The following is a 23,712-nucleotide window of genomic DNA, read 5'->3' as shown; positions in this document are numbered from 1 at the left end:
TCCGTCCTAGGAATGACGTGACAGTCGCCCACGAACAACTTAACTTACTGTGGAGGGGAAAACGTGTTTTTGTCGTATGCATGTAAAATCTAAAATGAAACAAATAACTTTAAATAAAGGAATTAAAAGTATATATCTGAGCATGCCAACATTATGTAACATAAAATATGTTCATTAAATTTGAAATATTATAAATCAATTTGTAATCATTAACAAATGCATAATTTTAAGACTGTGGAGCAAGGTCGTGACTCAATTGAATTTCAAATGGATAACATACACTTTAAAAGTGAACTAAGCAATTGCTCACATAATTAAGCATAGAAATAAATATATAATTAACAAAATAGTTCTCATGTAAAATATAAATTATTTATCAAATGCACTCTGTGAAGATCGGTGGAATGTTCAGTCAATTTCTGATGATTGCTTTCTACAAAATAACTTTTCGTTCTTTATTCAAACAATTGTCCTTTGGTCTGATTGGTATAACTTTCCACGAACTATCCAAGGTAGAGCAGAACGCACACTTGATGGTAGACAATGACGAGTGGAACTTTTGCAAAGGTAAAGATAAAAAAGAAGGCAGATAAAGAAACATCTAGAAATATGTTAAAGGAGGGATTTTATCGACAAATATCTGTTCAAATCGGCCGCTAGCTAGAAACTGAGCACAATGTCCATACTTGTGTAAACCATTCGTGCGGAAAAAAACAAGGCATAGACAAAATTATAACGAATATGATTGTTATCGTCACCGGCCTCTCCATTAGACGACAGTGCATTGTGTCAAAGAAAAAAAATCATTTATTTTAAATATGCTAAATAATGTATCAGTCATAAATTTATAATTTGCCTCAAAATGAATTCAAAGTTCTTTACTTTATTTGTCGTTGTACTATCTAAACGACAGGTGTCTGGTACAAAAATCAGACCATTAAACCCACGAGAATGTACTCTGTCCGTGAAAAAGTATGAATTAGATACAGTTCTTATGAACTGTTTTATACATGTTAAGTAGAATACTTACCAAATTTACTTTACGTATTTTATATTGATATGTTAATATTTTTGTATAGATTTCCATCACTGTTTTCAAAATTTATTATGTTATGTAAAACTTTATCCTACCATTTTGTTTTGATGGCGATGATACAGCCATGGATAACCAGCATTTTGCATTTCTTAAGTGATCTTACTGAGTCAATTATATATGAATAATGACTAAAGGCAACAAAAAAATATGCCTGAATCTTATTTTTGAGAATGACAATAAAATGAAATAAAAATGCGAAAATAAATCATTAAATATATAAGGGTTAAGTGGAATAAAGACATTCAACATCACATTTTATGATGCCAATATGTTAAAAATTGTATTTAGAAATTCTATTTCCCAAAACATTGTATCTATTTTAGGAAACTGATCTCAACATAACGCTAGAAACGACTGGGCACTGGATAAACGTCGCCGATATTCGAATATCCGACAAAATTCCCTTCAACTTAACAATCTCTGTACCTGTTGGAACGTTCAACATGACTTCAGTAGTATTCACAAGTGACGTTATATCCATCTGTTCAATGAGCGTTACCAGTGTCGGTGCAAGCTTTGTTGGAGTTCAACCCAGCGATTTCTCAACAACCTTTAAAAAGAACGCTACAACTATGAGTCAGCAGCCATATGACGTAAGATTAACACTCTTCTGTTGATGTCAAGCCCACAAAGGCAAAAACTTGTTAGTCAAAAGAATGTAGGCTTACTAAATCTACTGTAGAGCTATAATTTTTTTATATTTGAATATCATAGATGTAGATCTATCATGCATTAAAAATTGTTTTTAGTTCAGAACGAAATGTTCTTTGTTTCATTTTTTGGATGTTCTAAGAGTTATTTATTATTTCCATTAGTTCTCATCTAAAATTCACTCAAATTATTATTTATTACAGAAATTGTATGCGCGTATTGACTTTGGATTGATTGAAAATGGTGGCAGTGAAAACGAAATTGTCATCCAATTTGAAGCCATTGTTGTGAACTCGTCACAATTTATCGACGCTTCAACGTATGACGTCACAGCAAATGTAACTATTGATTCATACACAGCAACGGCCGTTGTTTCATTTACTGGCGTTGTACAAGATTTGGTATGTTGGTTTAGTTTATACGAATTTATTTTAGTTCGATTGTGTCGGAAGCTATATGCTGATTGAAACACTCTCGAATCCGTTCCTGGAAACATCCAGTTCTAAACAATGAGTGTATAGTTTCTTGCTTAAGGAAATAACGGTTTGCCCCTGACTAGGTTTTAACCCACGCCGCTAGCAATATTCAGATTACTTGTCCGACACGTTAACCTCTAGGCCACGCCGCCACCTAAATGTATGTCACCTGGTATCTTAACCACTTGCCCCTCACCGCTGTGGGTTCGAATCCCGACAAGGACTTTCGATTCTTTCATGTGGGGAAGCTATCCAGCTAGCTTACGGAACGTCAGTGGTTCTACTCAGGTGCCCGTTCGTGCCTGAAATAATGCACGGAAGGGCACCTGAGGTCTTCCTCCACCAGTAAAGCTGGAACGTCGCGATATGACCTATACTGTGTCGATGTGACGTAAAACCCAAAACAAACAAACAAACAAACAAACCTGGTATCTTGGTTTTACTTATAGGTAAATTCAATTTCGTTAAAACACTCAGTTTTTATCGTTTGATATATAATATATGAATGCTTAACTACAATATCAACAGCTTTAAAATTGTCATGGAATTTCTGATGTGTCCGGCATTTTTTACCAGTCAGCAAAACATTTGTTTTTTACCAATTTTATTTTTAAGTTTTAAGGAAGTTTATTAAAAAACAAGAATTTTGTGATTACATTTCCCCTCAGAGTATAATATTTTATACGAATGATATATTATTTCAATGTAAATTATCAATCTGTACCTTCAAAATATTTGACCACCAATTATAAAAAATATATCATATTGCCTAAACTTTGCATGTTTATATCTATTTCAAGTTGTTTTTGTTCATATCTATAGTGGTCCATTACGCCACCTCTTGCAAATATAAGCAGCCCTGGTCCTGTTGTCATTGGTGACATTGCAAACTGGACAGTTACGCTGGACCTCCAAGACGCCGTGAACAAGGTAGAGGTGCAGGCTTGGGTGAATGGTACTTACGAATATCCCGCATGCAACATGGTCATGGGGAATATAGGTTAATATGTTGTATGAATACATTGGTATATGTAAAAATAAGCAGCTTTATGAATACTAATCTAAGTCTAAATAAGAATACTGTTACTAATATATAACAAATAGCCGGGTTGAAACCTGGAGGAAAGGCACAATACATTAAAGAAGATACTTTTGAATGTTTGAAATGATTTTCAAGCAGAAGAAAGAAGGTGAGAATCGGGTTATTAGCTCAGATTTGTCAACTCTTTTTATTAAAGATTTGAGAGCAGCACTATCTCTCACGCCACTTAGCATCGTCTAAATTCTAATTTAATATTTAACACATAATGTACTGGAATCAACAGAAAAGATAACAACATGAAGATGAAGCATCGTTATGTTTTATTAAAACACATAATATTTAACGAGAATGGAAAGTCGGACAAACTAAACATAAAATGAGCCGCGTTACGACAAAACCAACATAGTGCGTTTGCGACCAGCATGGATCCAGACTAGCCTGCGCATCCGCGCAGTCTGCTCAGGATCCACGCAGTTCGTCTACAAACCCTTTTACAAGTAGAGAAACCGAACGCGAACAGCATGGATCCTGATCAGACTGAGCGGATGCGCAGGCTGGTCTGGATCCATGCTGGTCGCAAATGCACTATGTCGGTTTTGTCATGACGCGGCACAGATGTATAATTTTTGTATAACAATGATTAGATCATAAATTCATGCATATTCAAGGTCCAGCATATGCTTGCATTGATGAGACAGTAGGGGATACGACGAAATCCAACGGAAGCATCTTCTTTGAAATTCCAACGTTGATCAATACAGGTATACATGAATTCTTTTAAATATCATTATTTATCTATCGATTTTAGTTTTCGTTGGAGTTTAAGTAACACCGACACTATACAAGTAAGATGTCAACTACTGTACCTAGCTTTATAGCATTTAACTTGTTGAGGAAGACATTGGATACACATGCGTGAATTTTCTGAGATTTGAATGGAGAACAAACGTCAATGTACAATCTGGATAGCTCCATCACGTCATCTTTTACATCCGTTTCTTCTTTACTTTCTTAAGACAATGCCGTACCTTCTCGTTCTAAATGTCATGATTAACATTAAATCATTTACAAGATGATTTTAAACGTTACTTACAGGTGCAATGTCTTGCAATGTACAATGACGCGAAAAAAGAGTTAAAATCAAATTTAAAATGAACAATTTAGCTTGCATTTATATTTGAAATCTTATTTCAGTTGTTATCTACATGTTTTTTTATTTGCCTTTTAAAGCAGGCATATTTTATTTTCATTGCAGAGTTTAACGAGAATGTGACAGTGGCCAACGGAACTTTACTTGAAGTTATTGTCACTGCACGCGTGCCATCTCACGTCTCACCGATTGATGATTTGTTTCTAAATATAGAAATCTATCTAGATGACAAGCTAGTTTTTCTCCTCTCAGAAATAATGGACACTTGGATATCCAGCTTACCAGCCCCGGTGAGTAATATTGTTTTGGTTACTGCCATCGCCACAACATTACTGAAAGAAAACCACTTATTACTTTGTAAAAAAAACCTCAGAATTTGTAAATTCAAATTGATCTGTATCATGGTATGACTTATTTCAAATAAACATTTAGGAGCTAACAGAAGGAAGGAAATGGTGGGTTTTAGTATTTTTTGATCTGTCACTTTTTGCTTTTACAATTAGTGTTAGTAGTAATTTCCAGATCATGTTGAAGTTAATCCACTGTAGTATATCATATTCACAATTACCATTTTGGTGTTCAAGTATTTCCTGAATTAAACAGTTTTCAAATATATGTTATTTGTAAATACAATACTTACTTATTGTCTATCCATTTTGTTTCAAGGCTGGAACTCCAAGCATTTTAATTAATGCTATGAACAGTGTCACGACGCTAGTACCGGGATCAGCCCTTGTGTTTATTGTTGATGTTGTAACTCCGCCTGATTCGGTTACGTTCTATAATATGACGATAACAACTGACCCTAACATGGCCACAATATGTGACGTTCAGATGATGAAGATAGGTGACAACTTGTGCATGGATGACTTTGTAGCGTCTTCATACACATCTACCACAAGTAACGCTTACTTTGACCAAGTAAACGTAGAAATTGGAAGCGTACCGAATCTGAATAGAAGCGCTGAGGTGTCTAGCGAGGAAAATAATGTAAATAGTTATAAATGAAGAATTAAAGCTACATTTATATTATTTGAACGATTGAGTAACATTACTTGTTGAACTAGTGTGGATGTATAAATGATGTATCTTGGTGATGGTAATAATGGGCATTCTGGCATTAAGTTAACTGATTCATATGTTCTAATCATGGTACTGAATCTTATTTTGAATAACACACAATCATCAAAAAACAATTGACGACTATTCAATTGATGTATATGTAGTGTTTATTATACCATATAAATAACACTCTCCGAAAAATTTAATTTACTATTTGGTTTAAACATATTTATTTTAGCTCGATTGCGAAACAAGTTCTTGCAACTTATATTAATCACTTTCGAGTCCGCTTCCTGGAACCAACCAGTACTGGTGTCATATAAAGAAACAATTTACTATTTGATGTCATTAAATGTTAAAATTAACGAAAATAAGACAATAATTCTTTTTTTCAGGCCAACTTAATTGTTGTTGTGATGAGTTTATCTGATATATCTGATTCTGCTTCTTCGTTTTTTTCTTTTGATTGATTGTACGTTCTGATATGCTACGAGTACCTTATCTTTTAGGTCCAGTTTGAAGTTGCTGTTTGCGTACCCGACTATGCATCTGTTAACGTGGATGACGTATTGACGTTAACAGTTGACGTCTACTATGGTCCATCAAACGCAAAAGTGACAGATTCGTTGCAATACACAATAGCATCTACTCTTAATCCATCCTTGGTAAGCTCATAACACAATTATTATGATTAATTGCGCAAACTGATATGCGAGTTGTATTATTAATATAGTAAGTGGTAAAGATTTTGTTATCATTTTTATATCTGGTCACTTGCTAACAGCCACATATTCTGTTCGTATCATAACTATGAATATCAATTGACTTTTTTTATTCTATCAATACATCTAAATTCGATAAGAATTGCATCCCAATTAGATATACGAGGTACATCGGCCATTTAATCTTATGTAAGTCATTAATAGAGTCCACTTCGAAGCTTTGATTATCAATAATAAAGGAATAAACTTCTAACTTATATGTTTATACTTCACAGACGGTTTTCTCCACACACATAGAATCTGGCAAGAGTTGTTATAAAACATGGTTTTGAAATATTTTTGACATATATTACCAATAACATTGATATAAAATACTCTTTTAAATCGAACACATTTTGAAATATAAATTAAAAATGTTTTGTATATAATTATTTAATTCTGTGCTTTATCTAACAATGTAATTGCAAGTGTTATTTTCTCTTCTTTTCTTCCAGGCAACAGGAAATATTTCTTTTTCAAACTCTTCTACCGTATTCGGATTCATAGGACAAAGGGTTGACGTAAATGTGACAGCGGTTTTCGAACAGACCACTGACTCATTTACTATAAACATAACTTCTCCAGTCTTAAATAACAACACTTTAGGTAATCAAGAACGCAATAGTTACAGTATTAAAACGCAATAGTTACAATATTAACATATTATATTTTATTACTTGCAATATACAGTTCATTTACATTTGTTCTATACAATAAAAACATATCATTTCTTATACATGAAGTGTATTCAATTTTCTTAATAGTGTGACATTAGCCTTACAATATGGATAACTTTTATAAAATTTTATGGATATTACTTAATAAATAACACTTATTGGCATATCATCTAGAAAATAAACACACCGAAACTATTTTGACAATTGTGGTAGATTTTGTACTCTCACTTATGAATTGATAGATCCTTACTCTGACCTTTCATTTGAACAACAATAAATTTAACCACAAACATTGATATGTGCTTTATTGTTAGTGAAATTCTTTTTGTATCCACTAATCTGATAATTAGAATGGGATAGGTCAGGGATCTATGCATTGTCCGATTTAATCAGATTTTCAAATGTTCATTAATATATTTAGATTTTTCATTTGTTTAAATGAGTAATTTACCTTATATTTGATGTATTAACTATAATGTACTTGAATATATATTTTTTGTACACAGTTTATTTAGAATCAGCATTAATCAGTCGAGTTGGAGAAATGTTATATTGTTTGGAGAATAGAACTTTGACTTTGCTGTCAAACGAAACCGTTTCCTTTTCACAGATAAACTCTCTTGTTTATGAGGTTGGACCAGTAACACATACAGGTATGTAGCATTTTGTATTGCTTATTGTAATTTATTTTATTTTTATCTTTGTCCATTGTTTGCCTTTTAAGGGTGCATACAATCTTTATATTTGGGCCATTTCCCGCTATTCATAGAATTGAAGGCTAGATGATAACCACAGTATGTACGGGTCTGCCGCGAAAGTTTCGGAATTCTTAAACACCATATCATATTTGTATGTTGAATTATCCTTAACTCTTGCTAGCTTTCGTCTATGAACGTATTAAATGTCAGGCCCAAGCTGTGATTGTATCATTTTCAATTGAGACGTGTTGGACGAGCTTTAAAATTCCAATTCCATTTATTTTATTCAAATAAGAATGTAAATGTTAAATGTATCTTTTGATGAAGAGAATACATTCTAATAGCCATTTTATATCATTTTATATTTCATTCTGGTCATGAATAAGAATTTCTTTATAATGACCATCACTGGAAGTAAGCTTTGTTCCCGCCAAAAGTTGATGTATACTTTAATTGCCTCCCTGGTGTCATGATGATTTTCATTTAAAGTCTTGCTTATAGTACTGTTTAGTTGAAATGCTAAAAAGGTGGTGCCGGAAAAAATACTAGTATTTTAATGTGTATGTTTTTGTCATTTGTTCTAAGGCATGACAGAGAGGAACCCATTTGTAAACGATAATTCTACTGGAGAGAATGAAATTACATTTACAATATCTGTTTTGGTTGCTGACAATGTTGCAAATGTACAAGGCTCTATAATACCAATTAACTTGAAGCTTGAAGGAGTGTCTGGAAATGTTGCTTATGGTACAGCCAATATTGAAGTGCAAATAACAGGTGTTGAAACTCCAATTTTAATTTCCCAGTTTACAATGGTGGACTATATGAATAAAACCTCAGGGTAATACTTTTCGTTGATCTACTAATATCATAATTCATGTTGTGGTTTTAAAACAGGCAAAGACGATTATTCTAGATGAGTTCTATGAGGAATTTTCGTAGAAATATGATGTTAACATTTTATTAACCAAGAGAATAAGAATTATTATACTCTACCCACAATAATATGTTTTGCAAAATGACAAATTTGTGTAACCCGATTTGTTATACTTGTAAACAACATTGTTCATTCTTTTTACAACAAGAAACAGGTCGGTCCTATTAATTTTGAAACATGACTGTTGCTCAAACGCCTTGTTGTATGGAATAAAATGTACATGTATACTGTTTATTTCTTTTAACAAAGTTAGTTTGTAACATGTATAATAATATACTATTTTAGGGACAATGTGACCTGTCACGTCACTCTATATCTGGATGAAAATTCAACGGCCCATGCGCAAGATGTACAAGTCCATGTGTATACGCCCTATTACATTGGTTTCGGCAATTTATTTGATGTGGAAGATGCTGTTGTTACTCACATATCAAATTTGCCGGATCCAGGAATGAAATTTTCGGTAAATGTATACATATATATTAATATCTCAACTGACAAACTTAATGATATACAATATATTCTACTACTACTAATTACTCGTACATATACATATGGTATTTCATAAGGAAAACAATTTGAGGCATGTTTTATTATGATAATGAAGTACAACACATACTATATTGTAAAGTTAAAGTTTACTCAAATTGCATATCTACTGTTTATAGTTTATATTCATTATTGTAGTAATTTTGAAAAATAATACGTCCAAAAGACCTGTGTGAAAGAAATATGTTTGTAAATTTCCCGAAAAAGAAATGGTACAAGCACAAAATCATTCCTAAAACGTTACAATATGAAAAACCTTATTTCTTAGGGGAATATTTTATTCTGCTCACTTTTGTTGTCAACAAATACATTCTTAGGACACCTTTCATATAACATTTTATCCTGTTCATATCTTATCCTGTTCACTCTTGTTAATAACAAATACATTCTTAGTTACAAGTTTTTTTAAGAATCAACCATTAATTATTGAAACATCATAATTTTACTGTTTATAAATTTTATAGCAATATGCCGTTGGATATAGCTTTATACCCTTTAAAAACTTTACACCTTACGTTTAATAAAACTCTTGTTGTGAATAAATTATAATTTTAATTTTGTAAAACGCATTTTGTAGCATTATGTCGTTGCTGTATTTATTCAAACATCACTTCTGTTAATGTTAAGCCTATATACAACAACTATCAAAGATAAAATGGTGAAAGAACATTTCGATGATAAATGATGACTTTTTTGTTAACTATTATACCAAATTTAAATGTTATATATTACAATAATAACATTTTACAATATTTGACATATTTAGTTCAAATTCATCCTTTCATTTATAGATTGGGGAAATAGATTTCCAAGATTTTGTGACATTCTCTTTCACACTCGTTCTGGATCCGGCGAGACAAATGCCAATGGGACTAGATTATGTTGAAACAGTCATACCAGCTGATGTGACAAGTAGAGGGGCCATACGGGGGGACAGAGCCGACACTGGTATCGTGCCCTCTCAACTTTTTGTATCCGAGTTTGGCTTTAGTACAGGTTTGTTATGCATGCACCAGTTATAAAATTAGTTACTGAAGGTGGGCAAATTGGTGAAGTCTTGTGTAAATAGTTTTTTATGCGCATCTACTCTTACATTTCTGAAAAGGTTTCAATAAAACTTAAATAAACAACAATATCTTGAAAAAAGATGTTTGAATTGGCAATACATTATTATGTATTAGTATTCGATTTTTTTAGGTTTTATTATTTCTGGAGGCTTTTGCGACATTTAATTTCTCGTATTATTCTAAAAAAATTACATATTATATATAAAAAGTTGCAAATCTAGTACGGTGGCTATACAAAACGCTTGGAAATTATTTATTTGCATGTTAATGCTGTTTGAACATGTTCAGAAACTCCTGGATCTATTGGAATGGAAAATGGAATTATTCAAGATTGTCAGATATCGGCATCTTCATACCTCGACACAAATAGGCCGGAGGAGGCGAGACTGAACGTTGGGTCTGGATGGAAACCATACGTGAGAGGAAGTCCATTTTGTGATAAAGAATATTTGCAGGTAGGTTGGTTGCAAATGATGTATTTTATATCAATACATTATAAAAATAATTGCCAAATAGCTCTAACTACGCTTAAGTTTGGAAATATCTTCCCGTTTTATTGTAAAACATGCATGGGTTATGATACTTTATGCATGAAATTTGATTTCCGTCTGATTTTTGTTAAAGAATATGCCATGAAACGCCGGTTAAGACCTAAAATGAATGCCTTTACGTTAGATAAATAATATTCGGAAAATAAATATGGCCTGTACCGATGTGGTATATGAACTTCACAATTTGTCCAGATAAGTGTGATCTGTCCTATAAGTTACACCGTATTCTGTTTTGTTTCAGTAAAAGGTGAAAGAGCAAAATTCCATATTTGGTAAAGTATGGCATGGAATTAAGAATTGCTGTGGGGGTGATTTTTGTTGTAAATCTTATAATGGTCGTGTTTCAATGAAGAGTCAGGTTGAAAAAACTAACAGCTTTTAACATGTTTGAACTGAAATAATCTTCTAAAGGGTAACTCTAAAACAATAATTTGATGTTGTATGATATATGAACCGCGTCTTGACAAAACCAATGTAATGCGTTTGCGATCAGCATGGATCCAGACCAGCTTTCGCATCCGCACAGTCTGATCAGGATCCATGCAGTTCGCTATCAGTTTCTCTAGTTGTTATAGGGTTTGCATGCGAAAAGCATGGATCCTGATCAGACTGCGGCTGCGCGGATGCGCAGGCAGGTCTGGATCCATGCTGGTCGCAAACGCATTATGTTGGTTTTGTCGTGACGCAGCTCATATTTATTTTCCTTTGCAGATAAACGTCGGAACGCCAGCATATATAACTGGATTGCAGGTCCAGTCGACAACAGATAACTATCAAGATATCATTACGTCTTTCAGCTTACAATATAGTGATGATCGCATAACATGGTATGACGTAACAGAGGATGACGGTGTTTCTCAGAAAGTAAAATTTAATACTTATTTCAAACGTTATTCATTATTCAAATTATAAAAACAGAGTAGTATATAATTGACTTAAGTATTTAAATGTTTATGAGCAATATTGCGTCTATTTTTGTTCTTCCTGAAAATATCAAGCTTTGTTCATTAATTTGATATAATGATGTTATGAAGTAAAGATATATTTTGTTGTTGTATATTCATATACTCTTAAGCGACTGAGAAACGCAATAATTTAAATGTTACATTTTTATTTCAAATAAATAAATAGGTCACTAGCTAATATAATCTAATGAAAATTTTTTGTAATATGCTGTTACTTTTACGTATGATTTTTCAATGAAACTGTCATATGTCAGCATTATTTAATTCATAATTCTATAACCATTGCGTTTCTTTAGAAACAAACTGGATCTTGTATTTGTGTTGAAAATGATGCAAATTATATGACGTTTTTGTGATCAAATGTTAAATAGATTTAAAATCCAATGTTATAGAGAATGTATTTAAAGTCAAATACAATGTTGAGGAAAAGGTATAGAAATCAGATAATAGAAATCAATGCTACAGAGAATGTGTTTAAAGTCAAATCATTAGTTAAGGAAAAGACATTTAAAATCCGATCTCAAGAATAATGTGTTAACATTGCAATGCTATGAAGATTGTATATGAAATCGAATGTTTTGGAGAACGTATTTTAAAACGAAATCAAATGTTAAGGAAAATGTTTTTTAGAATCCAATACTTAGCTTTGCAAATAAGTTGGTGTCGGTATGTACAAATGAATTCAAAGCATATTACAGGTGTTTGTTGTCAGTGTCACATCTGGAGGTTCTGTTAGCGACATATATGACTTTGAACTAACTGAAAACGAACGCTTCAATGCTCAATATATCAAGCTCTTATCATGGTCATGTTTAGTTGGTATACGCTTGGAACTTAAAGGACTCAAACAAACAGGATCAGCTGGTAGGTGCACGAAGTAGTTGATTAACAATTCTATGAAATATTGTCCAGAATATACCATATATTTTATAAATACGGATGGTTTATAGCAATACAAACTAAATGTAGATTTGAATGTTTACAAGTTCTAACTTCTATTTTTTTTTATATAAATCGCTATATTTTAAAGATATTGTTCGATAAGTGGTTGTTGGTACATTAATTGTTGGCCTTAGAGACACTTTAATTCAGAAAAACAAAACAGAAATAATTCATATAGTTAGGAAATTCAATACGTAGAACTTTATCAAATCGTCTTTCATAAAGTATGATTTACAATTCTTTAACATCGTAACACCGCTGAGCCTAAGCACACATATTTCCCAACTTTTGATTCATCATAGACCCACGCATTATATAAAAGATGTGGGACTCCTTGTTGATGAAATATGGAACGCTATATTATATAAATATGTCTTTTTTCAATATTCTATGTCATGTGATGTGGGGTTGTGTAAGTTCGCTAAAGTATAGCTCCGAAACTTTATTTTTTTGTACAGAATTATTTCAATACACGGGTGCTGTCTATGGTCACTGTCTGAAAACTAACTAGTAAATTTAAAACAGGGCCATTCTAATAAAGAGACCCTGGTGCAAATAATATGGTTGTTGAAAATTCAATTTAGGTGTTTTACCTTATTTACATAACAAACTATTGATAAAATGTTCAGATCATTTTCTCACCTTTATTTATATGACAAACAATATATATAATTGGTGAACAAATATTTGCAGTTGATTGTTCAACGTTAGCAGACGGTGTCCCGCTTGTAGCAGAACAAAGCTATATTATGGACGTGGCTACAGGAAATATGTTTGTGTGTGGCCTTGAGGCCGTTGAGTAAGTTCTGATGTCATTATTGATTTCTTATTCACCCTCCTGGAAACGAACTTGCTGGACCTTTGCAATTGTGCTCAGTCTGGCCAAGCGCTTTACTGTGGAGGCAGCTTCTTCTGTTTTTGTTCTTTGATATCGATATCCAGTATGTTTAAACTCAGAGCTGAACACATTCATTTTATAACCTCAGCAGGTAAAGTGATCAAGATATACTATGAATAATATTTGATATACAGAAAATAGAATGAAATGCTTCATATAGTTAAAGTATATTGACATACACGTTGACACACAGTACATATTTAGAAATTTCGCAGTTGATTTGCTTTGATACATTTTCTCAAAAGCATAACAATTCATAAACACCAAAGATACTTATTTCGTAGACCTAACTAATACATGAATTAAGTTTGGGTAATCGTCAAAAGTGTACAAAAATTGTATACACATGAATGTATTCACTGTTATTTACGTATATTCTTAAAATGTCTTTATCTCTTGCTTTGCTCGATCTTCGTGTGTATTATCATTATAAACGATGTGGGACATTTTGCACCTTAACACGTGCCCTGTAATATTTTACATATTTTAAATGCAGCGGAAATGTTGTATGCTCGGCTTCCGATGACAAAGGGATAACGTGGCGAGGTATCATATCTACATAACTTAGATCATAGCTGGTGTACTTTCACCATTTGCTTGCTGTAGTTCCTTTTATTTCTTTAAATTATCCATAGATTAACTTCTTTTTTACCTTCTGATTACTAGAAATTTTTTCGCAACGTAACGTATCCGACGGGGAAACATGGACTTTCCATGCATTATACATGAAGTATGTCTTGATTTAAAATTTAGCATTATTCATAAAACATGTCTTTATTTAGAATATATCTAGTGTCTAAAACATTTTTTTCTGAACCTTTACCACACTGCTAAATATCTTTTATGGACTTTTCCATATTTCAATCTAGACAAAACCATTCATCCTTTTAGGGAGAATTTCGTCAGCAGACTTAGGATTTACTTATTAATAAATTTATAATTTGAAATTTTCAAATCATCAAATGGCTTGGTAGCTAATGCAAATTTGATCATTCAGCCAATCATTTATGTTAAAAGTTAACGGGTGCTATTAGAGAATGTACCTGCAACAAAAATATTTGGTCAACGTTGGTGCGATAATATGCATACCAAATTGTGAAATTTTGTTTTCATACATCATCGATTGTTTCCTTTGCCCTTCTTTTTTAGGTTCTAGTACATTTCTCTGATTCCAATGACGTTCAGATTCGCATTTTCCGTTCTTTTCCTTAGAAGCTAAGATATAGTCTTGTATTATTGAAATAAAAAATTACTAGACTACTGTGTTTTAATAATGTTATTGTTAAATATAATTTTAAAGTCTCTTCATTTGAACAAGCTTATTTTAGAAGATTTTCATAACAATTTGTTCCAATGCTATATATATAAATAATGGTATTAACGATTTCGAAATAAATGTATGATTATAAATCATGAAAAAAAGGTTATTAACCTTATATATTTTTACACTTTTTCTCAAATAACTTACCTTACTCAGTCTTTAAAACGACCAAAAAACTTTATAACAGTTTTTGATTATGTTGCTACTATTACTTTTGGAGCTGCAGCTGCGATTTTAAACAAACTGACCCGTTTGTATATCAACTTATATTCTGTTGTAGAAGTTGATGACAACGTGGCAAACGTCATTGCTTTAATCAGCAACACGACTCTAGTGATTGGAGTGGCTAGCGACAATGTAACGTATCTAGTGAGTGAAGATGGTGGGCTTACTTGGGGTTCATTAACCGACGAGTATTTTACTGAACTGCGGGCTATGACGGGGTATGAGTCATAACTTACAGTAGATCTAATGATAAACTTATTAAGATTTTTTGTATAAAGTAATTTTATAATTTTATAGTGCCTTTTTAGAATTTAAACTCGAAATGACTAAATATCGGTAACAAGGTGCCTAAGGTGTCAAGCTCGAGCGTGTGAGACCATGGGTAGAACCAATGGCAATACCGAAGCTGACTTTGAGGCGGACTGGATTTGAAATTGAATCAAATTCGGCGTCCTTGATGTCCAAAACTCAGTTACGGAGGCCCAGAAAAAGATACTTAACATAGAATGCAGTTATATTGCAGATTCGGCTGACAATTAAGCATCGAACTATTACTGTTAAGCATTGGGTGTCCTTTTTTAGATTATTCGCTCGAATAATTTTGTAATATTACATTTTTTTAGTTAAGTTTCTTATCCCAATACTTTTTTTACAATTAAACTTTCTTGTGATAGGTTTGCAGCTCGCTGTGTTGTGTTTTGGGCATCAATTGCATGCAATATATTTTTCTTCTTTACGCATATCTTGTCAATGTGTGTTTTTAGATACACGGAATTTTTGAGCTTCCCTTACGAGGACACTCGAGGGGATTCTTACAACAACATATATGCAGCATACGGAATAGATGGTCCTGACACACTTTCTATAACAGGTACAATTCCTATATGATATAGTTACTATGAAAATACTTTATTCCAAGAATATCACTCTTACATTAAATGCACGCTTGCAGATTCACTTAAGCATATTTTTACCATTTATTTATTCTGATGTTTATTTGTTGTTGTTGTTTTATGAAATTAAATCCTAATTCGAAAGGATCTTAGAATTATATTAATGTTTATTAATTCAGATTAATATTTTAGTATTGCTGAAAATGAAAAGCAGCAACTTGGTTCAAGTTGATAAATGAAACTTATTATTTCGCACATTTAATCATTATAATTGTGCCGCGTCACGACAAAACCAACATAGTGCGTTTGCGACCAGCATGGATCCAGACCAGCCTGCGCATCCGCGCAGTCTGATCAGGATCCATGCTGTTTGCTTCAAGTAGAGAAACTGATAGCGAACAGCATGGATCCTGATCAGACTGCGCGGATGCGCAGGCTGGTCTGGATCCATGCTGGTCGCAAACGCATTACGTTGGTTTTGTCATGACACGGCTCAGTCATCTTTTTTTTTCATTTCATCAGGAACTATCAGTGGTATGGCTGTAAAAGATGGCGGCAGTTGGGGTGATACCGCGTGGTGGGGGACGGAGGATTGGGATGCTCTTTAGTGATTTGACAATATACATTTCTTGACAAAAAATTTTCGAATGTTATTTTACTATGCTACTGTAATATTGATCGTGTATAATGTATAACTGTGTATGGACTTTATAAAAATCAAGGATAGATGATTGTTTAGCGGGATTAAAAGGGTTTAAAGTTTATTTTGAGGTAATTAGGTTTCTACTGTACTCTTACTTTTTTCGTGTCTTAAAGGAAAGCTATAAATAATGTAAGGTTATAATGGTATTGTCGGCTTGTAGTACATGTTTTAGTACATGTTTTATTTCTTTATATATATTTGACATATACATCATGTTAATTACCAACCTCAACGCATGATTATAACAATTTAATGTGCAAACACTAAAACACTTTTATTAATTTATGTCCAAAGGTTTAGGTTTAAATAGTATATTTATTAAATAAGGAGTCTATTCGCTGTTCCAGGCAAAATATAACAGTTGTTGCGACGAAAATGCCGACGATCCCTGCTGTACACCGGAAAACGCAAAAGCATATATCACTCCAATAGAAAACGCAAAAGCATGTATCACTCCAGTAGAAAACGCAAAAGCATGTATCACTCCAATAGAAAACGCAAAAGCATGTATCACTCCAATAGGAAACGCAAAAGCATGTATCACTCCAATAGAAAACGCAAAAGCATGTATCACTCCAATAGAAAACGCAATCACTCCAATAGGAAACGCAAAAGCATGTATCACTCGCATTCTTAAGCACGCTTACGAAACTTAATTTTAAATTGTTATCAGTTACGACGACATCATATACACAGTTACATGTACTTCACAAAATATTTTTGAACTTTACAAACGTAGGTTATATTGGTACATTTCCTTTACTTTGAAAGAAGTTGAACGTTTTTTTTTTCTTGTTTACAACCACGTTGTATTAAAGTGCTTGCTTGTAAATATCATTTATGTTATTTTAAACAATAAAAGAATCTGCATGCAACTTCTAATTATATATTATGTTGGTAAACCCCTAGTCGGATTTCTGACTTTTAAGACGTTGTTTTCTAGTTTGCTACTTGACAAAAATAAAATATGGTTTATCCAATCACTGAATGACTGTTTTAGCAGAACAAGGGTCCGTATTTCCGTATAATATGTGTCTAGATACGGCCCCTGCTGTTGTATTCATACTTTTAATCGAATTCATGTCCAACCGATTTGAATAAAACCTATCATGCAGTTTCAGATGCAGGTGCATACCGTATTTATCTCGCCAGTTTACGTTTTTAGAATAAAGACTTGATAACTGATGCACATTTGGAAAGGAAAATGCGTCTCCAGCAATTTGGACTAAGTTTCTATGTTTTTCCGCGAGCTTGAAAGGGATGCTCTGTGAATGATCATTCCCATCTGCCCGGTTGTAAGAACGATAACTCTCGTACCAGTATTTTATGAATGGTGCATTCCTTTTAGCAATTACGATGGAGTTAGCTGCCGCTGTCCCATAATCTAGTCCAATTGTTGCATCAGAGTTGCGGAACTTGTCGACGGATTTCAACAAAATTTGGTCGGTGTCAAGATATATACCACCGTATTCTGAAAAAAATGAAACAAAAGATAAACAGTTCATTTTGTAGGGAAATGCATGTTAAAGGAATGTCAAATACGTATAAACTTTCTATATATAATTATATGTGGTTCAATTTAATCATTGACATGAAAAAGAACTTTTAAGAGAATTTTAATTATGTTTAAAAGAGCACATATGATTAGTAATAAAGTAAAATGTAAAAATGTGAAAGGAAAAGCCACGGGAAAGTATCTAAAGGAAAAATAAATTAAATAAGGCTTTTTCTCTTCCCGGGGCCTTTGATGCTATTGTATATTGCTCCGTCATTAACTTCAGTCACAAACGATAAATAACGATAAATAACATTTTGAGAAGAGATGCTATTGTTCCGTGTGAACAAAATGAAGTTAGTACCTTTTAAAGCTTCAAGTTTCGCAATATCTGCTTTGTGTTCAACTGAGGCTAACTTCTTTTTGTAGACCTTCTTCGGCTGCTTCCGGTGTACCTGAATGACCTTTGAACTTATCTGTAAGAAATACGCCCACATTTTGCCTTTTGGCATTTTATCCGCGTGCACCATTATCAGACACGGGTTCTGGAATTTATGCACGCTCAGAAAACTTAGGAAGTGGATGAAATTGAATTCGTTTTTCCCAAACCAGACATAATGTACAATATTCGGAACCCTTTTGTTGTCTTGGCAGTACCAGTCTAAAACTTTACGGAGACACGGATCTTGAAATGGAATTTTATACACATACTTCTGTTTCGTCGTATACAGAATCTTCAACTGTGTTTTCTTCTTTTCGCACTTCAAGATTTGTTGTTTTCGCTGTCGCTGTTTAGCTTGTATATTGTAGGTGAAACACGTATCCCGGCAAGTGCCTGTCCAAATGTAATCAAAGCATTTCCTAGGCTTGACTTTCGCAACTGGTTTCTTCACTTGATAGTGTACTGAAAACGAAAACAATTTAAACTTAGTGTATTGTTAACAATTCTAACAGTATGGCGACATTTTTTGGTGTTGCTGGTCCAGTCCAAACCAAACTAAACTAAAGAGTTCAAAAGAGTGTAATATAGGAACAAAAGATGCAATATTTTAAGTGAGATTTAAACTTGAAACCATTCAATATATGGCTACTTGCGATGGGCTCATTGGGCTGATTGATAATTTCGTGCATATATCCTCTTGAAACTCTACTTCTTCGTTATTATTTTTCATTATTAGGTAGGTGAAGAGATATTTAATACTAATGAAAAAAAACGGTAATTAAACAATTCCGCAAATTTATAAATCAACTCTGCCTCGTACATGTAAAAAGGCACTGAGCTAGTATTCAAAGCACGCCTATAGTGTTCGTAACAAATAAAGTATATTTAAAAGTGAAATATTGTGAATTGAACAAAAAAGTAATGTACACATTGCACAAAATCGTGAATTAGGGAAGTTGAAATCGTGAAGTTTAGATCGTGAATTCACGAAGCTGAAATCGTGAAGTCAAAACGACCTTCGCGAAGTTAAAAACGTGAATTCGTGAATTTCCAATGTTAAAAACCCACAGTCACAAAGTTCAAATTGTGAATTCACGAAAATGGAATCGTGAATTCATGAAGTTAAAATGTCCTCACCGGTCTGTCGTAATATATGGATGTCGATATTACATATCTATATATACACGTATAGCAGGTAATAAATTGTTTTTAAACAATATATTTTTATTTATCATATTCAGGTACATACTCAATTACTCAAAACTATGTCAACAATTATTTAAAGAAATATTTTAAAAGAATAATTAAATGATACAATTCGATCAATAAATTGAATTTTTTTTTAGAAAATGTGCCCACTGTAGGTCAATGCACTTTAAGCAGTAAACATGTCTCATAAAATTGGATGCTAAAGACTATTTTTGCATAAGTATATACATGTATATGTTTTTAATTCTTATGCTATTTTTTCTGTAAAGTAACACTGATACAAGGTTATCATAATTATTAAATATTCTAAAATAAACTAATAGTGATCATGTTAAGAGTATTGTACTGAGAAATTGAAAATGTTGCCTATAAAATATTTCAAAAAACTACAAATGAGAGCCAAGTTTAACATTGTTTGATCTACACCATTACAGGCCCAGAAACAACAATGACAACAGCTGTTCTTGCTGTTGTTAACATGATAAATTGTTCATATATACATGTATATGTATTAAAATAACCCTTGGGGTTGTAAAGAATGACATGTGTGCCTGTCCGGTATAAAATTGTATATTTGAAACATTTATCCATTCAAAACATTGTACATTCGAAACATTGAATACACATGTACATTGGAAACATTGAATACATGTACATTGGAAACATTGTATACACATGTACATTGGAAACAAAATAATGTAAAATGATAAAGAATGTTAAGTCATGGTAGTTTAAATGGTTTACAACAACTAACGCATGTTACCAGCGCTAACATTCTGCAGTTTTATATTAAATTTAAAATGGAACATAATGAAAGAAACACATTTCCAAGTTGCATAATGGGTCCGCTTTTTAACGCCATGCAAGAGCGTTGAACATCATTCAACAAATTTCATCGATTAAATAGTCTATTTCTAACAAATTTTCATTCAATATTTTATTGTTCAGATAGTAGGCTTTGGGTTTGGTCATTAAAGTGATATTACGCTCATTTTTCGATTGTCAACTACTACATAAAATTATGTCAAATGATTGATGTTGGAAATTGTTTAGAATTAAATATATTTCTGCCTAAAATATCAAAAAGACTGCCAAACTCTTTTTATGAATTGAACGTCGCAAGTAAATTCCGATGGAGATAAATTACAGAAGATTCTTTGGACAACGTGAACATATTTATCGTTGTGAATTATAAAATTGAAAGTAACTGTGGCAAAATGTAATGCCCTGTTCACTAACTATATACCATTGGAAGGGCATAATGTAATGTTAATTTGTGAGTCAAAAATATTTAATTTCAAAAGACATTTCTCATTGAAATTTACAGAACACATGTAGAATTTATGTTAAATGGTGTACAGGCTAATTCGTAATGTCTTCATAGCAAATTACAAAGCTTCATTTGTAACAATTTTGTAATGGCATTTTAACAATATTATGTAATAACGAAATTTAAGCAATTTTCAATGTCTTTTGGGGCAATTTGAAATTCTTTTTTGAAATAATTAATATCCATCTATATTAGCTACACAAATCACTTTAAAAAACGTGTGTTTGTATGTATGTGTGTGGTATGTGCAGGCTGTGTGTATTCTTGTAAATACTAGAACTATAAAAATAAGAAATTGAAATAAAATGTTTAGTCAGGAACATCGTCCGTCCGTCTGAGCATCCTTAAAACTGGTTGATCGTTAAAACTGGTTGATACCAGTTTTGAATAAATAATGTACTTTACAAACATTTTCCACTTTTTTGCAATGAATCATTATAAAAGAACGCATGAATTCATCTTGACTAAGTTCATTATCCATTCAAAAACAAAAAATAAAACTTAAACAGCAAACAATTCATCAATTTAACATAACCACTCTCGCATAAGGAATTTGCTAATCGACAATTAACATAAAAGATAAATAAAGTGACAAAATTTAGTTGGTCAACTTGCCTCACGAATTATTTTATGATTCGTTTATTTAACTGCATGCATAAAAATCGCTTATGGTGAAAAGGTCGGACTTGTAATGGGAAAGTCGGTCTAGATAGGGATATAAATTACTGAACATTGTACAGGCAATCCTCTATTGTAGCGCAAGGTGCAAAGTCAAGGTCAAAATCACGTGATTAATCAGAATATCGAAACTGTTCTTGTATCATGTACCGTTCATTTTTAAAGTATACAATGTATATGATAATGACGGTGTAAAAAATAAGATTACTTTTTCTAGTCGGAATTAATTTATGCTACTAACAATGGACACATTCATATGCACTGTTCACAAGTTCAAATGGTAAACTACATAGTAAACTACATCAACGTTAACGTAACGTTTACTTATACATTATGACGTACGTGTGCTTACATTACATTATCTAGCACGTAGCATCAATGTGCATTACTAAATCACAAAAGTGTTACCCCATATCCGTTGCACAATAAACAACAACAATATCCTACATGTGCAAATTGCAGCAAAGCTGGCATGACAGTGTGCCAATGCTTTCTTCACATTTAACGGCATAGCAGCAACAATTTCTGTAAAAGGTTTTAGACAAATTTGAACAAAGATTTAATAGAAACTTTTGTATGTAATACCTCCTGTTAAATTAACCCGCTGGATAGATTTTCTAACCACGCCATCTTCTGCTGCTCGTTTAGGCGGTATAAACACCTCAGCTAAGCCTCCGTCGGCGTGTTTTAAGATCACCATTGCCGGAACAATCAACATAGGTAACACAACTATTACAAAAATACATTGTCGTCTGCTCAGCATTCTCCTTGACGGCATAGTATCACTAAAACGCTAAAAATTCGAAACTGCAACCGCAAACAGAAATAAAACGTCACTATTACATTGCAAAGATTTTAAAACTAATTTGAAACGCGCTTTCGGCAAGTTAACTGTTTAAAGTCGCTTATTCCACTATCCGATACGTATCTTTAAAAAACATCCCTTTGTTCACGTGTCATTTATACAATAAAAAAGCGACAGTCACGTATGCGTCGTTAACTTCCTACTCACACTAAGTACATACAGTATACATGAAAATCATATTTTTTAAGCTCCCTTTACTTAAAATCCATAATAAATATCCATGTAAAGAAATGATATCAGCGCATTATTGATTCCGTCTACACGTAAACATACGGTGATGATGAGACGTTAACGTTAACGTTACACGCACGTCAAAACATCAATATCACTGTAAAGTTTTACCGTTGAGTAGTCAACCGAGGTCAGGTTGAAACAAAGGCAACCGCTTTATCAATTATTTACTGGTGTCAATGTGATGTGGTGTATTTTTTTCATTTTTAAGGGGAAGCTACTATAGTACGTACAAAAGGCAAATTTTCAGCCGTCAGCTTTATTCAGGGATGATCTGAATATAAGTAAGATTCGCCAGAGACTCGCATAATATAATTTCATTCAACTCGTTCAATAAATTCAGTATTGAATCTACACTCATTCAATATCATCTACATATTAGAATCGCCCGTTACCAGCGTCATGTTCGAAAATGATAAGTGGAAAAAAGTGTTTTAAGTCTTCCATTTCTGTACTCAATATATATTTAATTAATAACAGGCAATTCCATCACCAATTCTTTTTTCTTTATTTTATTTTCTTTCTTTGATCCTCTCACTGTTACTGAAGGGTGACAGCGAAAATAAATGTATGTGTAACAACCCCATTATCAATTTAAAAATACTCAATGATATACAACAAGAAATAAATCCGAATTAATGTCAGAAAATCATGAAGAAAATAGCTTTTTGGAATGTTTCCACTTTTATCTTTTACTAATTATCATCAAACCATGCTGAACCATGATAATCGGATATATATATATATATATATTTTTTTTTTGATGCAGACGAAATTTGGTAAGACTCTATTTGAAAG

General features: G+C 32.6%; 2 protein-coding genes across 2 annotated transcripts; one reads left to right on the top strand and one right to left on the bottom strand.

Moving 5' to 3' along the window:
* The first annotated feature begins 1,424 nt into the window (after nucleotides 1-1,424).
* On the top strand, nucleotides 1,425-14,244 carry LOC132717340 (uncharacterized). The gene is made up of 17 exons (XM_060700780.1): nucleotides 1,425-1,689; nucleotides 1,951-2,148; nucleotides 3,046-3,223; nucleotides 3,934-4,026; nucleotides 4,521-4,705; nucleotides 5,082-5,405; nucleotides 5,987-6,142; nucleotides 6,694-6,844; nucleotides 7,422-7,568; nucleotides 8,199-8,454; nucleotides 8,836-9,013; nucleotides 9,891-10,095; nucleotides 10,455-10,621; nucleotides 11,429-11,581; nucleotides 12,381-12,546; nucleotides 13,318-13,423; nucleotides 14,019-14,244. Exons 1-17 carry the CDS (start codon nucleotides 1,540-1,542, stop codon nucleotides 14,083-14,085), a joined length of 2,880 nt encoding a protein of 959 aa, XP_060556763.1. The 5' UTR covers nucleotides 1,425-1,539; the 3' UTR covers nucleotides 14,086-14,244.
* Nucleotides 14,245-16,810: 2,566 nt separating this feature from the next.
* Nucleotides 16,811-23,073, bottom strand: LOC132717349 (uncharacterized). The gene is made up of 3 exons (XM_060700793.1): nucleotides 22,404-23,073; nucleotides 18,524-19,063; nucleotides 16,811-18,135 (listed from the first exon to the last, which is right to left on the bottom strand). The coding sequence occupies exons 1-3, from the start codon at nucleotides 22,594-22,596 to the stop codon at nucleotides 17,645-17,647; spliced, it is 1,224 nt and encodes a 407-aa protein (XP_060556776.1). The 5' UTR covers nucleotides 22,597-23,073; the 3' UTR covers nucleotides 16,811-17,644.
* Between the last annotated feature and the right edge of the window lie 639 nt (nucleotides 23,074-23,712).

This window comes from Ruditapes philippinarum, unplaced genomic scaffold, assembly GCF_026571515.1.
Source record: "Ruditapes philippinarum isolate M1 unplaced genomic scaffold, ASM2657151v2 ctg349_1_1_1_1, whole genome shotgun sequence".
NCBI lineage: Eukaryota > Metazoa > Mollusca > Bivalvia > Venerida > Veneridae > Ruditapes > Ruditapes philippinarum.
Note: the sequence above shows the minus strand (reverse complement) of the source record. Positions and strands in the feature narration are given on the sequence as shown.